Below are 15,754 nucleotides of genomic sequence, written 5' to 3' on the forward strand. Positions count from 1 at the left end.
ATGACGTTGGCTCCACGAAAAGGGTTCATTACTAGAATAATATTTCTAGATGTCTATTTATGAAATAAGTTTTCAAAAAGGGTCAAAAAGAAAAATTAGACTCAAAAAATTTTGAATATGATTGTGTTGATGACATTTGAATGAATCATTTTTTTGGAATTTTAGATGAAATACAAAAGTTCAAACCATCATTATTTGATTTACAAACTTTAAATCTAACAGATCTAACATCTATAAAGTTATGCCAAACAGAGTTAACCCTCGATCAAACACAAAAGTGACAAGAACACATGCTTGGTGGTGTGTAGGGATTGCAATTCCGGAACGAATTTTAGGAAAATTCCTAAATTTCGGTAATCCCCCTCCCCCCAAAACAACCAGCAAGCACATATCTCGCCCATATTTATTTTTTTTTCTAATTTTGTGTGAATTTAGTCAAAGTTTACTAAAATTGATTTAAAATTTTGAAATGATTTCGGCCAAAAATCACCGAAATTCCCAAAATTTCGGTGATTTAGCGAACTTTTGAAATTGTAAAACCCGGTGGTGCGATAAAATCATGAAACGGCAGCTTTTCTCTGAGAATTCGGCACGATCCCAAACTAACCGAGCGAAAACAGTGGAAGCAACCAACAACCTTGCAGAGAAAAATGCAGAGATCGATGGCGTCCTCTTCCCACCCCAGTCGGCGAGCCATGTCGGAGGAGGAGGAAGACGACAATGGCGGCGGCGAGGAGGAAGAAAGCCAACGTGAAACTGCTGTTGTTGAGGAGGAGGAAGAGGAAAGCACCGGCGTGCATGTCGGGGAGGCAGAGATGGCTGCCTCCGAGGAGCAGGCGCCGCCGTCGTCGTCGAGACGAGCGTTCGTCACGGTCGCCGACGCCGACGCGCTCGAGTGCGGCGTGTGCCGCCTCCCGCTGAGGCCTCCCGTCTTCCAGTGCGAGGACGGGCACGTCGTGTGCTCGCCGTGCCGCGACAAGCTGGCGGCGGCGGCGGCGGCGGCGGTCAGGTGCCACGTCTGCGGCGGCGGAGGCTACCGGCGCTGCCACGCCTTGGAGCGCCTGGTGGACGCCATCCGCGTCGCGTGCCCGCACGCCGCCCACGTCTGCGCCACCCCACGGCCTCGACGCGCACCGCCGCGCGTGCCCGCACGCGCCGTGCCACTGCCCCGGCGAGCGCTGCGGCTTCGTCGGCTCCACCGCCGCGCTCGTCGACCACTTCGCCGCCGCGCACAGATGGCCATGCGCCTGGGCCAGCGAGGCGGTCAGCGTCCTCCTCCGCGACGGCCTCAACTTCCTCCGCGTCGTCGATCTCCGCCGCCCCGGCGACGCCTCCCATCACCGCCTGGTCATGCTGAACGTGACGCGGGAGGCGCTCGGCCGCGCCATCTCCGTGCTCTGCATACACCCCCTCGCCGCCGCCGCCGCCGCCAAGACGATGCAATGTGAGCTCGAGCTGTTCGTCCCGCTCAACGGCGACGATGGCGTCGACGGTGGCCAGCTGCGCCGCCGCCACTACCAGAAGTCCGAGTTCCCCCTAGGGTGCGGCGACCTCGCCGATCACAAGACGACCTTCAAGTTCGTCGTGCCAAGGTGCGTCGTCGGAGACGACGACGAGGGTGGCATCCGAATCCGTGTGCGTATTATTTGATGTTGCTGTGATTTTGATGAAATTTTGTTATTTAGGATAAGGTTTCCGAGTAGTGTTTATGTATGCATCATCTCGGTGCCTTAAAAGTGAAATGATATATGCAACATTCTAGCTTGATGGAGATGTTCTTGATAATCGATCCCGTGATCGGTCTCCCACTTTTGTTTAAGTTTGATCTCTGTTTATATCATTCGTTCATGTTCTAATTATCACATACTACATTGAACATGAACAAATCTTAGTCCGAAAAACTACTACGTGTGTTTGTACCGAGTTGTTCTGGGGCTCGAAAAACCTAGTGTGGTATTTTTTCCTCCATGGTTTGATAGTTTCGACTCTCCAGTGTTATCTTCCCTATTGAGTATAGCAATCACTTCACCGTCTTCATCCTTAGCGTGTCCTCATGCACCATTGTCCATGGTGCAATGGTATCCCATGCGCGTCTCACAACCTGTCTTAGATTACGATTTTGCTAGATATTTGTCATCAAATTTCTCCCCCTAATATTTGTCAGATGTAATTACAGTACAATCGTAGTGTAATTACACTGTAACTTGCATGTAATTACACTGTAACTATAATGTAACTTGTATGTAACTTTCAAGAATCTGTCGGTAACATGTTATTTCAGTAAAATAGAGGTCGTGGGAACAAATTCTTTCATATATGTGTGTGATGTGATTTTTTTCTTCCTCCATAGAACAAATCTTGTAATAGATCTAACGATTCAAAATTACGTGAAACTTACATACAAGTTACACTGTAGTTACGTGCAAGTTACAGTGTAATTACATACAAGTTACATTGTAATTACACTACGATTGTACTATAATTACATCTGTCAAATTTTTAGTAGAAAATTTGTCGACAAATGTATAGGTGGTCCCATATATATAGACCGCGGCTATTCTATACATGGTTACTTCCATCACGACTCTCCATCAAGTCCTTCATTTCAGCTACATCGGCATCGGCCACCAGGGTTATTATTAGTGTTTAGTACTCTTATTGGTTTCTGCTCTAGTCTAAGTATAGGCTTTTCTAACTGCTTGGATGTTACAATACATGGTTAAATAGATGGATTGTTATGGTAAGATTTGATTAGTGGCAATGTGAACATGTTCAATGGTAGAGATAAGTATAATCTCTTAGATAATCCAAGAGACCATAAAGACTCTAAATATTAACTCAAAATATATTACTTTTATTACTATTCTTTCTATTTTTACACCCCATACAACTATAGATGGTCAAATGGGCCGCCCGGTCCGGCATGGCCCAGGCACGACTGGGCCTAGCCGAGGTCAGTCGGGCCGGCATAGCCCGACCTACACTCTAGGCCAGGCTGTGCCTACCCACAAGCTACATCCACGTCCCAATAAGGCTCGGGCCGTGCCGGGCTGGCGCGAAGGCACTACAACCCATTGTGCTTCTACATAGAATAAGTCTATTTTCCTCCTCATTTTTTTGGGTTGTCATATATGGTTGGAATAAGTCTATTTTGTATCCCTCTTCTCTTCGGACCGTGCATTACATGGCTGAACTAAGTTGTCGACAAGTGATACTCGCTGACCAGATGAGTAGAGTATTGGGGTACGTTGGAACGAGGGTCTACGTAGTACGACATTAAGCACACAAAAGACAAGGATCATACTGGTTCAGGTCCCTTATCAGGTAATAGCTCTAGTCCAGTTTATATGAGATTAATGATGACGAGAACAGATTACAAAGAGAGTAGTCGAAACAGATGATACCGACGAGATCGCAGTCGAGGGATTTGACGAGATCTCCCGGCGAGTTGGCTCCACGTACTCCGGCTTCGTAAACTTTGGTGGGGATGTTGGCGATTGAATTGGATGCCTTGAATCTCTCCCAAGGGGTCCCTTTTATACCGTGGATCATCTTGACCCCCAAGAAAGGTTTTGAGGATATCGGACCTGGTACAATATAATAGAAACTCTGTCTCTTCCGAGTAGGACTTTGGAAATCACTTGACTCGTAGAGATATTTTCTATAATTTAAACGGTTTCCACACGACATTTACGGGGACAATCCGTATATGCAAAGGTATACCTTATCGGTATATTCCATAAGTCGTAGGATAGAAGGTATGCCTTATCTGTAATCCTGACATAAGTCTATTTTGAATCCGTCAACTATTTTCCTTTGATCGTGTCGTGCCAAGCTGGCCCATCGTGCTAAGGCATCGGCCTAGGAACGGCCTAACTGTCGAGCCGGGCTGGCACGAGCCCAACACCAGTCGTGTCATGTCGTGCTTGGGTCGGGCCGTCGGGCCTCGAGACTTATGGCCATCTATACATGCAACTGTGTTTTCATATTATAAAGGCTATAAGAGTCCTTGTTGAGCCGTTGTTACCCATATCTTGTCTCTCTTCTTTCTCTCTTGTCCATGTCAACAAATATTTCTAATTAGCAATGCTAAGAGACCACTATTAACAAACATTGCACATGCCCTATATGGTTAGATTAGATAAGATTGGTAGGATGTGATTAGTTGGGGATGTTAAGATTAGATTAGATAGGATCGAGTTTGTTATGGTATGCTATGATTAGTTCCTACTTTTATCTCTTCGCGGTTGCTTAGGATCCAAGCCATGCATCTCTATTTATACACCTGCTCGACTCCTAAATCCTAATGCTCAATTTGATTTGATTACATTACACATTTATACATCTCTCATATACGAGCTTACGAAAAACGAGTGTGTTCTTGACTTGGATGGCGAGATCGATAGCCTCTTCTTCCAGGCGGCGAGTCATGGCGGCGTTGGATCACGAAGGTGACACCATGGCGAGGAAGAAGCGTCGCGTCTATGTCGCAATCGAGGAGATCGAGAGCCATGGCCACGAGGAAGACGACGATGGCGGCGAGGAAGTGGAGGAGGAAGATGAACAAAGCCATGGCGAAGCTGATGGTGATGGTGATGATGCTGCAGCTGCGATGGAGGAGAGTGATGGCCACGACGAGGAAGGTGACAATGGCGGAGACGAGCCTGATCAATCACCTGATGGTGATGATATGGAGGAAGAAGAGGAAAGAGGCGGCGGCGTCCATGGTGGGGAGGCGGAGGTAGAGACGTTCCATCACTCCGAGCAGGCGTCGTCGGCGCGCCCGGTGGTCGCCGTCGCCGGCGTGACGGTGGAGGACGCCGACGCGCTCGAGTGCGGCGTGTGCTGCCTCCCGCTGAGGCCGCCCATCTTCCAGTGCGAGGTGGGGCACGTCGTGTGCGCGCCGTGCCGCGACAAGCTGGCGCCGGCGGGGAGGTGCCACGTCTGCCGCGCCGCCGTCGCCGGCGGCGAGTACCGGCGCTGCCACGCGCTGGAGCGCCTGGTGGACGCCATCCGCGTGGCGTGCCCGCACGCCGCGCACGGCTGCGGCGCCACGCCGGCGTACCACGCCCTCGACGCGCACCGCCGCGCGTGCCCGCACGCGCCGTGCCGCTGCCCCGGCGAGTCCTGCGGCTTCGCCGGCTCCACCGCCGCGCTCCTCGACCACTTCGCCGCCGCGCACGCCTGGCCGTGCGTCGCCGACGTCAGGGCCGGCGAGACGCACCGCCTCCACGACGGCTTCAACTTCCACCGCGTCGAACACCGCGGCGGCGGCGACCACCGCCTGATCATGCTGAACATGACGCGCGAGCCGCTCGGCCGCGCCATCTCCGTGCTCTGCATCCACCCGCACGCCGCGCCCGCCGCCGAGATGCAGTGCGAGCTCCGGCTGCACGTCTCGCGCCCCGCCGACGACGCCGGCGGCGGCCTGTGCATCAGCCACTACCAGAAGTCGGTGTTCCACATAGGCTACAGCGACCTCGCCGACGGCGTGCCGGATCGCCGGCGGCGCTTCCAGTTCGTCGTGCCGCGACATGTCGTCGGAGGAGACAACGAGGATGGTGTCCAAATCCGTGTGCGTATCAAGTATTAAGATCAACTAGGCACAAGCATCAGATTTTTGTTAATTAGGAGTTAATGCATGAATTATCATTTTGTTTAATTAGGAGTCCATGTGTGAATTCAGCTGGTTATGTGGATTTGGAATTTGAATTTGGATAATGAGGATGAGTTGTGGCAAAAAAAAAAAATTAATGCTTACAAACAAAAATCGGAAATACAGAAGGAAATACAAAACAACACTCTCCCAGAGTAAAAACAAACTGAGGAAATAAAATTGGTTTTTATAAGTTTTGTACAAAAGAAAGTTGACAATGTGAAAAATGCCTTCTGGGCAGATGATTTGATAGAGGAGAGAGGCCTTAAGCCTTTGAATGAACAATACCCAAGCTCATCGATATAACATTTACAAAGAATATTGCTATGAAGAAAGCAATGCAGAGAGTTTTTTTTCTAAAAAAAAATAAATTAGAAGAACCCTATCGGGAGACAATTAAAAACTGAATGTCAGACAATTGATCTGACTGAACATAAACAGGGGCATTTCACTGTCAAATTATTGAGCCTTGAAAATTCAGACAAGATATCCTTTTAAGAAGCCGTGGAAATTCAAGATCCCTCTAAAAGTGAAAGTTTTTATATGGCTGATACTAAAAAACAATATAATCACAAAGGATAATCTGATTTTTTTTATCTAAAAGTGTAATCTGATTTAAAGAGGCTGGCAAGATGACAAGGTTGAATGTTAGTTTTGTGATGAAATGGAAACGGTGTCAATTTTTTGTTTCAAACTGCGCTTTTGATTTTGAAACATGCTAAGAACATGAAACATGTGCTTGGTGGATGGCTTATGGCAGCGGCGGATTCACCGCCTAGCTAGAGCAGTTGCCCAGGCTCAGCGTGCGATCCATTGAGATCAGAGTGATTTATGTGCGTTGATTTGCTGTTTTCTTTTTTTCTTTTTGCAAAGTGTCGGTTAATCACCTCATCTAGTAATGTATTTCAACGATGGAGCAAGATGGGTTCTTGATTCTTGCGGGTGCATTTTTTAGATGATAGAATAAAATCTGCCCTTTGCTTAACGAGTTACAACCAATTATTATACAAATTAGAGTAAACTAGTGCAAAAAAACAAGTCTTAAAAATACACCAACAAAGCAGAAGGAAACACAAGCTAATAATCACCCACACAAAACAAAGACCCCTTAATTATTGAATCATATTTGTGAACCTCTAACAAAGTTAGTGAAAAGCTGTATGACCATTGGCTCAAGTAGTCGACATGCAGTTTTTATTAGCTTGATATCATTATCACACCTTTATATTTGAGTTCATAACCGGAGCGGAATATTTTCCTAAAAAGAACCTGCATATAAAATACAGACGGTGATTTATTAAAAACCATATCATTTCTATTAAACTATAGAGTCCAATATATAGTAGATGCTCCTAAAAAATAAGTTTCTGGTTCAATACCCACGAGCTAATTCCCAATGATATGAGAAATACTATATGGAGGATATAAACCAGAAGAAATTTGTAAAGCTCTTCATAGAAACTTTGCATAATGGCATTCCAAAACTAAATGTTGGATAGTCTCTTTTTCTACATAAACAACATCTCAAACTACTATTTCTATATCATTATTCTTTGTTAAAACTACCCCTTTAAGTAGGAAACTATACATGCAAGTTCGGTGGATCGTCTATTTCTGCATGCAATATATGCCAAAAAAAATTAGTTATGTGAATTAAGCATCGTTCAAGCATTGATGCAGGAACCATGCATATTAATAATAGTCCACTCCTATAATATATTATTTTTGTCGTTGAGCCGGCGCCGGCGGAGGGGCAAGGGGAGGGCTGGTGGAGTTGGAGGAGGTGAGGGCGTGATGTGAGGAGGGAGGATGCTGCTCTGATGAGGGGATTTGGTAAAGTAGTATCTGTGGGTCCCACTAGCGGTACTTGCACTGTGAAAAAAATGTCTTTGCAGCTCTTCATCCTAGGTGTCACCCTGTGATACCTCATAGTGGATGCTTGCACTAGGTTTGCTCGTGTCGTCGTTGGCGGCAATGGCGGTAGCCGGCAAGATTCTTCCTTGGAAGTTTGAACTGTTCAGCTGCCTGCAAAATGACAGTTAGCATGCGTCAACGGATAATGTGTGTCATGTCATACTTTCAAAGATGTTTAAAAAAGCTTTTCCAGAGCACGTTAGAGTGTACTAGATCTGTAAAACTTTAAAACCAAAAATTGTTTTTTAAATATTTTAACAAATCTCTACTATTATAAAAATTGAAAATGTTTTTATCGATATTTTGATATGTCATTCTTGTTTGAGTCGGTTTTTAATTTTGTTTGATTTTGGAAAATATATATTCGTGTTTGAGTCAGTTTTTATGTTTGTTTGTTTTTGGAAATACAAAAAGAGTTGTATAAGAAATATCTTTTAAAAAAACTCGTATGCTAACTTGAGACGAAATTCAAACTCCTAATTGCATTGCAGCTCATGATTTTGTAAAGAAACAATTCAAGAGAATTTCCAGAGTAAATTTACCCTACCTAAACCGTATATGATTAAAATAGTATTCACCTGTTGTAACGTACGGTAATTTTTTTAGTAAAATTAAAAATTAAAATAATATCGATTGCGGATTACGTTCAGACCATTTGTGTTGGCCTGAATAAATCTGCGGCCTACATATTGGGCCGGAACGGAACAGCAGCCTACGTGCGGCCCATATCGTTTGGTCAGGAAGTAGTACACAGGAATTTAGCATGTGTGGATTAAATGAGTCTAGCATGGTGCATTGATATTTTGTTAACAAACAGCACTTTACATTCTCATTTTTCAATGATCTTTTTTCTTATTTATGTACTCCATCCGTTTTAGATTATAAAATATTTTAACTTTGGTCAAAGTTAAACTACTCTAAATTTGACTAATTCTATAAAAAAATATAATAATATTTTTAACCCAAGACAACTATATTATAAAAATTTATTCAATTATAGATTTTAATAAAACTATGCTGATATTATAACTATTACTATTATTTTCTATAGAATTAGCCAAACTTAAAGTAGTTTACTTTTCACCAAAGTTAAAACGTTTTATAACCTAAAATGGAGGGAGGAGTACTCACACACAAAGGAAAAAAAAACTTTTGCAGTGACAAGAATGGTATCTTTTATTACTACCGCAATCAATCTTTTGGGATGGAGCGTGTTTTAAATGAATTAAGCATGACACATTGACATTTTGTTGACAATACCATTATACACTCACATTTTTCAATATTTTTTCTTAATTACAGAGTAGTACATGACATGCAATAAATAAATAAACAAAAACATGTACTCTAGGTCTCTAGTATCCTTGGCGCCGTTAAAACCTCTAGTACCTCTCTGTCACTACCACCGCAATACATTACTCCCTCAGTACATTACTCCCTCCGTTATCGTTTGACTTTCTTTTCATTAATATTTTAAAGTTTGATTAAGTTTATAGAAAAATATACTAACATTTTCAAATACAAAACATATATAATATCAAAGTATATTTATGTTAGATTTAATAAAACTAATTTGACGTTGTAAATATTAGTACTATTTTTTTTAAAAAAAACTGATAAATAAAATGTTTAGAAAAATAAAACGATTTATATAATATAATACTAAAAAGGAGGGAGTGCTGGTCAAAGAGAAAGGGTAAAAAGCAACGCACGTCAGCAGCTTCAACGCAAAGCAATGGCCTTTTTCTTCTTCTTCTTCTTCTTTCTCTCTCCTGCAGCTGCGTCGTCTTTTCTCTCTCTACTGGTTGGTATGGTAATGGCGGTGGTGGAGCCCGCGGCCCGCGGGAGAGCGAGAAAATCAAAGAAGAAAATGCTCCCTCCTGGGTGCAGTGATGGTTTGCTGCTGCTGCTGCTGTCCTACCAAACTTTTACTACTCCTACCACCACCAGCTTCTTGCTCGCCTTTCCCTTTCTCTCCCTCTCTCTCTCTCTCTCTCTTCTCTCCTCTCTCTGCATCCTCTGCTCAGTGCTCATTCCATTTCTTCTCAACTCGCCTCAGCTGCATCCTCATCTTGGTCAGTGAGCGAGTGAGTGAAGTGCAGAGCTATGCCTGTGCTGCGGCGGTGAGCTTTGCAGCGACCTCCTCTCTCTCTGCTGCTGCCGGCGACGGCGGCCATGAAGGGCGTCGACGATGCATTCCTCGGCGTCGGCGACAAGCCGTACGTCTTCTCTCTCGATCTTTAGCTTTGCTGTTTCTTCTTTTTTTGTTTGATTCCGTTTGGTTGTATTGTTCTGTATCTGGATGATGAAGCTGGAATCTTGGGGGATTGGTGTTTGAATATGCCTTCGCAAGATTCTCATCCTCTCTCCTTTGCTTTTAAGGTGTTTGGTTACAAAATCAAAATGTACTTGCTTGGTAATTAATTTCTACTCAAGAACATCTACAAATGCATCTTCTCTATCTGAATGGAGTAAAAAACAGGAGAACTTTGTTGAGTTATTTTATTGCTATCACAAGGGAACGTGTGGTAGGTTTTTTTTTTAAATACAAAGACAATTACTTAGAACTCTACAATCTTGGTAGGAATGGGTTTAGTAAAATTCAAGGCGGTCAAAGTCCTGTGTAACTAGTGATGCCATTCTTGGTTTTACCTCTGTGCTGTAAGTGTTGGGGATAAATGTAGCCTATGTTGTTTGTCAATTAAGGAAGATAATCTATGGTTCCAGGGGACTGGACATTTGGTGCATTATGGGTAGCAATCTAATTGCAATTGAAAAATCATTGCATGGCAAGTTCTACACTGGGAACACCTACATCATACTAAGTGTAAGTTTCTCAAAAGTCAGATTCAGCTGTAACATTGGTCATATTTTGCTGATTTGCGCAAGCGAATTCACATGATTTACGATGTTTCAGACCGTTGAGCTTAAAAGCGGAGTTCGCCAGCACAATGTGCACTACTGGGTAGGGGAGGAAGCCAAAGAGGTGTGCCACTGCAGAATTGATCTGTTTATAGCTACACTTGTTTTGCTTGGATATACATTTTGCTTATGACTTTGTCTGTCTCCTGCATTGTGACCACACAGGAGGATTGTCTGACGGCCTCTGACAAGGCTATTGAGTTGGATGTAGCACTGGGCTCGAACACGGTCCAATATAGGGAAACACAAGGCGAAGAATCCGACAAGTTCTTGTCATACTTCAAACCATGCATCATCCCCATACAAGGTAGCTTGTCTTCGCACATGAGAATATATGGAGATAAATCAAAGGATACAACAATGTTTAGGTGCGAAGGAGAGCATGTAGCCCGTGTAACAGAAGTAAGAATTTCTATTTCAAAATTTTCCGACATCTTTGGTGTTTGCTGATGTAAGATAACCAATGCTATTCTAATGCTACCTCAGGTACCGTTTTCACGGTCCTCCCTAGATCACAAGGCAGTGTTTGTCGTGGACACGGAATCAAAGATCTTCCTTTTCAGTGGATGTAACTCTAGCATGCAAACAAGGGCTAAGGCTTTAGATGTTGTTAAGCACCTCAAAGAGAACCGACATTGTGGCAGATGTGAGATTGCGACTATAGGTACCGGTACTATATACAATTGTTTCTTCCATAAGCATCGCTAGAAGGTTACTGAAATTTCGGACTTCTTATCATCAACCATAGAGGATGGGAAACTTGTTGGTGACTCTGATGCTGGTGATTTCTGGAACTTATTTGGAGGCTATGCTCCTATTCCCCGTGATGTACAAGACACGGTTATGACAGAACTGATGACTACCTCATCCAAGAAACTATTTTGGTGACTAAGCCCAGTTTTAATTCAGATTTCATTAGCCCTGAGTTAATACGTAGCAATTTGTTTCTTAGCCATTTTCCTGTCTGTAGGATTAACAAGAGAAACCTTGTTCCTGTGGAGACAAATCTGTTAGAAAGAGAAATGCTGAACTCGGACAGAAATTACATTCTGGACTGTGGCACCGAAGTATTCCTATGGATGGGTATGACAACACTGGTTTCTGAGAGGAGGACATCAGTTACTGCCCTAGAAGTAAGATGGAATATGATTATGTTTCTTTTCATTATTATACAATGTTCATATAATCATGTAGTTGTATTTCTAGAGTAACTAGATAAACAACCATCCTAGTTTGCCTCATGATATCCGTAGCAGAACAGCAGAAGATCAGAAAAAAATGGCCACAGATTTGAATAGCTGCAAATAAGTTACAGGCAGAACAAACAAAGTGTGCCAGAACATGTGTGAATACTTGAATACACTTTAGTGTGTTTGACACCAACTTCTACTATTTTTAGGATTATGTGCGTTGTGAAGGAAGGCAATCGAATGCACGTTCAGTTATATTGACAGAAGGTCATGAAACCGTTGAATTTAAGATGCATTTTCAGCATTGGCCCAAGAATGCTGTGCCAAAGTTATACGAGGCAGGGCGGGAGAAGGTGGCAGGTGCATGGACCTTAGTTATTTTGTGTATCAATTGGTTTCGTTAAGAGTTCAGAAAATTTGGTCTAATACAGCACCATGGTGCAGCAATTTTCAAGCATCAGGGCTATGATGTCACAGAAATCCCAGAGGATAAACCTCGTCACTTCATCAGTTGTAATGGTAGTCTGAAGGTAAAACTCCTTTGCCTCTATGTTGATATGTGTGAGGCTGTATCTTGAAACTGAATAAAATATATTACAGGTTTGGTTGGTGGACAATGGTTCTGTAACCCTGCTTTGCACTGAGGAGCAGGAACAACTATACAATGGGGACTGCTATATCATACGGTATAGCTACATCGAAGACGGAAAAGACTATCATTTGTTCTTTGCTTGGTCTGGACTGAACAGCATAAATGTGCGCTCTTTGATAACTTCCTTGCTAACACATCTTTTAGAGAATTTTAGTCTTATTTCTACATTCAGAAACCACGAGGAATTTGTTAAATGGTGACCAAACTGTGAAAACTTCTTTGCTAAGAACCAGTTCAAATTTCCTGCTGAAAGGAAAGTCTGTCAAAAACAAGGTCCATTGGAAATTGTTCCAGTACTTGTGCTTTTGCTTCACTTTGTTTAATAAACATATAATGTGTTTGTTACTGTTATACTTTCATTTTTCTTAATTTAGTTAGTGCTTCACTACAGGAAGATAGAGTTGCAGCAGCGTCACTAATGTCAGGCATGATTGATTCAGTAAAAGGGCATGCGGTTGTGGTAAGCTACTCCAGTCCTTTCATCTACAACTTCAGAAACTTCACAAATTTCATTTCCATGATATTGTAAACTTTCAATATGTAATTCCAGGCACAAGTATTCGAGGGCAGAGAACCAGAAATGTTTTTCCTAGTATTCAAGTCATTGATCATATTCAAGGTATACATTGTGAATGTTTTTACATGTAGTGTATGAAGCTGAATAATAATTATAAAGGAATCTCTAGATATAAAATTCTGGAGTTTGTTGACTCCTTCCATTTCCAGGGGGGCAGGAGTATGGCATATAAGAACTTCGTTTCTCAGAGAAGCGATGCAAACGGATGGTACCAGAAAAATGGGGTTGCTCTATTCCGGGTTCAAGGGCTGAAACATGATTGCATACGAGCCATTCAGGTTGATCTGGTGAGTTGGTAAAACTGTATTAAGAAATGCAAAATACACAATTTTCTCCTCTGTTTGAATCACATTTCTATTTTTTCTCACTAACTGCTGTTGTAAGCTTTTCTGGTGTTTTGATCACTCAACTGAATTGCAGGCTGCAAGTTCACTTAATTCTTCGCATTGTTACATTTTGCAAGCTGGTGGTTCTTTCTTTACCTGGCTAGGAAGCCTTTCTTCACCAAGTGACCACAATTTACTTGACAGGATGATGGATAAGTTGTGTGTAAGAATAACACTGCAAGCAAACCCCTTATTCTTTTTTGCGATGTTCCTTGATAAATGAGAAGTATTGCCTTGTGAATTTTCTTGTATTTTTTGGCAGCCACTGAAACAATCCTTGTTGGTAAGAGAAGGTTCTGAACCTGATCGCTTCTGGGAAGCATTAGGCGGAAGATCAGAATACTTGAGAGAAAAGCAAGTCAAGGATTGGCCTGCAGATCCACATCTGTATACTTGTCATTTCGAACAAGGTATAGAAATGCTATTTTGCCGTGCCTGAAAAAGCCTCCATGCACATAAGCTTTTCTAATCAAAATATATGATTTTTTTCAGGTCTCTTCAAGGTTAGTGCTACCTTTATGATTCAAGATGAACACAAAGGGCCTGTTCACTTTGATGCCATTTTCAATCTTACCAAATTTTGGTAAAGTTGCCAAAAAAGTAGCTACATTTAGTTTGCTGTCAAATTTTGGTAACTATGTAAGAAATCATGCCAAAATTTTGGCAAGTTACTGAAATTTTGGTATAGTTACCAAAATTTTGGCAATGCCAAAATTTGGTAAGGTTTTTTTTGGCATCAAAGTGAACAGGCCCAAAATTTTCTACAAGGATACAGTCAGCTACTAGTAGCTTGCACATAAAAGGTTGTGAAGGTTGAGAACTTTTTGGTTGCGGTTTCTATCTTTCAGGCAAAGGAGGTATTCAGCTTCTCTCAGGATGACCTGGTAACTGAAGAGATATTGATACTGGACTGCGTCGAAGAACTCCATATTTGGGTTGGACATCAATCTGGTGTTTTATCCAAGGAGCAAGCTCTTGATATCGGCAAGGTACTCTATTATTCCAATTTCCTTGTGATCTCTGATCTATCAAAATAAATTTTCCACAGGAAGTCTCATTCATCAACATTACCTGCAGATGTTCCTTCAGGCAGGCATTCATCAGGACGGACGACGGCCAATCGACACGACAATGTATATCGTCACTGAAGGGGATGAGCCTAGATTTTTCACGAGCTTCTTCAACTGGGATTATTCCAAGCAAACAGTAAGTGCACATACATGATCATCATATCATTGTCGATAAACCAGACATGTCCTTCTCCTTCCATTTTATGAATCAAGAACTATGCAGTGACCAGCAGGGTTTACGTTGTTGACGAAAAATGATCGAAAACCACGAAATTTCAAATGGTTTTCGAGAATTCAAAACTGAAACAATAAAATTCAATTGAAATTTGTTGAAAAATGCCGTACCTCTGGGGATCGGGATCTGGCACTCAATTGGAAAAGGTTAACCTGTTTGCAAATGCAGATGCTTGGCAACTCATTTGAGAGGAAGCTGGCAATCCTGAAAGGAATTTCACAAAAGCTGGAGGTTAATGAATCAACTCTCTTACAGAATATTGTTCTACCTAGAAATTTCGAATTAACTCGAACCTTACCTGATCTTTCAATTAGACATCATAATTTTTGGGAATTTTCTGATGCATTTCAGACACCGGAGAGAAGCCTACGCAAATCATCATCGTCTTCGCTGCCGAGAAGGTCGCCGGGGACATCGTCGTCGGAGCCGACCACGCCGGAGCAGCGAGCGGCGGCGAGGACGTTCGCCTCGGCCTCTACCGGGAAGCTACTCAGGGAGAGATCACCGGCCGCGCTGTCACCGTCGCTGTCGACGCCTTCGCCGTCTCCGAGAAGCCGCTCCTCCGCCTCCTCGTCGCCGGCGTCGTGGAACTCGACGCCGTCCACGGTGGCGCGGCGGCTCTTCCCGCCCTCGCTGCACGCGTCGGCGGAGGCGGTTGCCACCGGGACCCCTCGCCGGCGGTGAGCTTCAGCTAACGCTCACCTGCAACTGCATATGCCTGTACCATTAAGAATTTGAGATTCAGATGAAATTCAAAGAACATCGGCCATCTTTTTACAAGGTCCCTAGATTTTCAAATTTAAATTAGGTTTTTAGAGGAAATTTAAATTAAGTTTCCTCTACTGCAACGAAGAAAACAAAGCACCAAATATGAATATGAATTAACTAAGGCATGTTTGTTTCAGCTTATGATTATTATAATATAGATTATTAAGCCAGATTACAATAAGCTGGATTATAATAAACTGACATATAATAAGCTATGAGTTGTTTGTTCGTCTGGATTATTGGAGGTATGGATTATTGGGTTTGGAAGGCTAAAGTCTATAATGCCCTCAGCTATCTGTTCGGTTGATGGTATAGGTGGGTAATTTTTCTCAAGTATGTAGGAGTAGTGCGTCTTTAGCCACTCAATAATCTGAAAAAAGCTTC

The 15,754-nt window shown here is 42.9% G+C and overlaps 3 protein-coding genes across 3 annotated transcripts; all 3 read left to right on the plus strand.

Moving 5' to 3' along the window:
• The first annotated feature begins 695 nt into the window (after positions 1–695).
• On the plus strand, positions 696–1,650 carry LOC136356527 (E3 ubiquitin-protein ligase SINA-like 4). The gene is made up of 2 exons (XM_066310543.1): positions 696–1,103; positions 1,177–1,650. The coding sequence occupies exons 1-2, from the start codon at positions 696–698 to the stop codon at positions 1,648–1,650; spliced, it is 882 nt and encodes a 293-aa protein (XP_066166640.1).
• Positions 1,651–4,311: 2,661 nt separating this feature from the next.
• LOC4337836 (E3 ubiquitin-protein ligase SINA-like 10) lies at positions 4,312–5,721 on the plus strand. The gene has a single exon (XM_015783025.3). The coding sequence runs from the start codon at positions 4,391–4,393 to the stop codon at positions 5,591–5,593; it is 1,203 nt and encodes a 400-aa protein (XP_015638511.2). The 5' UTR covers positions 4,312–4,390; the 3' UTR covers positions 5,594–5,721.
• Positions 5,722–9,475: 3,754 nt separating this feature from the next.
• On the plus strand, positions 9,476–15,539 carry LOC4337837 (villin-1-like). The gene is made up of 20 exons (NM_001420181.1): positions 9,476–9,789; positions 10,298–10,397; positions 10,488–10,556; positions 10,658–10,894; positions 10,979–11,156; positions 11,241–11,376; positions 11,463–11,625; positions 11,892–12,042; positions 12,127–12,212; positions 12,283–12,438; positions 12,726–12,794; positions 12,885–12,953; positions 13,061–13,198; positions 13,332–13,460; positions 13,560–13,707; positions 13,790–13,800; positions 14,146–14,286; positions 14,375–14,503; positions 14,771–14,833; positions 14,954–15,539. The coding sequence occupies exons 1-20, from the start codon at positions 9,746–9,748 to the stop codon at positions 15,284–15,286; spliced, it is 2,550 nt and encodes an 849-aa protein (NP_001407110.1). The 5' UTR covers positions 9,476–9,745; the 3' UTR covers positions 15,287–15,539.
• The last annotated feature ends 215 nt before the right edge of the window (positions 15,540–15,754 follow it).

This window comes from Oryza sativa, chromosome 5 (genome assembly GCF_034140825.1).
Source record: "Oryza sativa Japonica Group chromosome 5, ASM3414082v1".
Taxonomy (NCBI): Eukaryota; Viridiplantae; Streptophyta; class Magnoliopsida; order Poales; family Poaceae; genus Oryza; species Oryza sativa.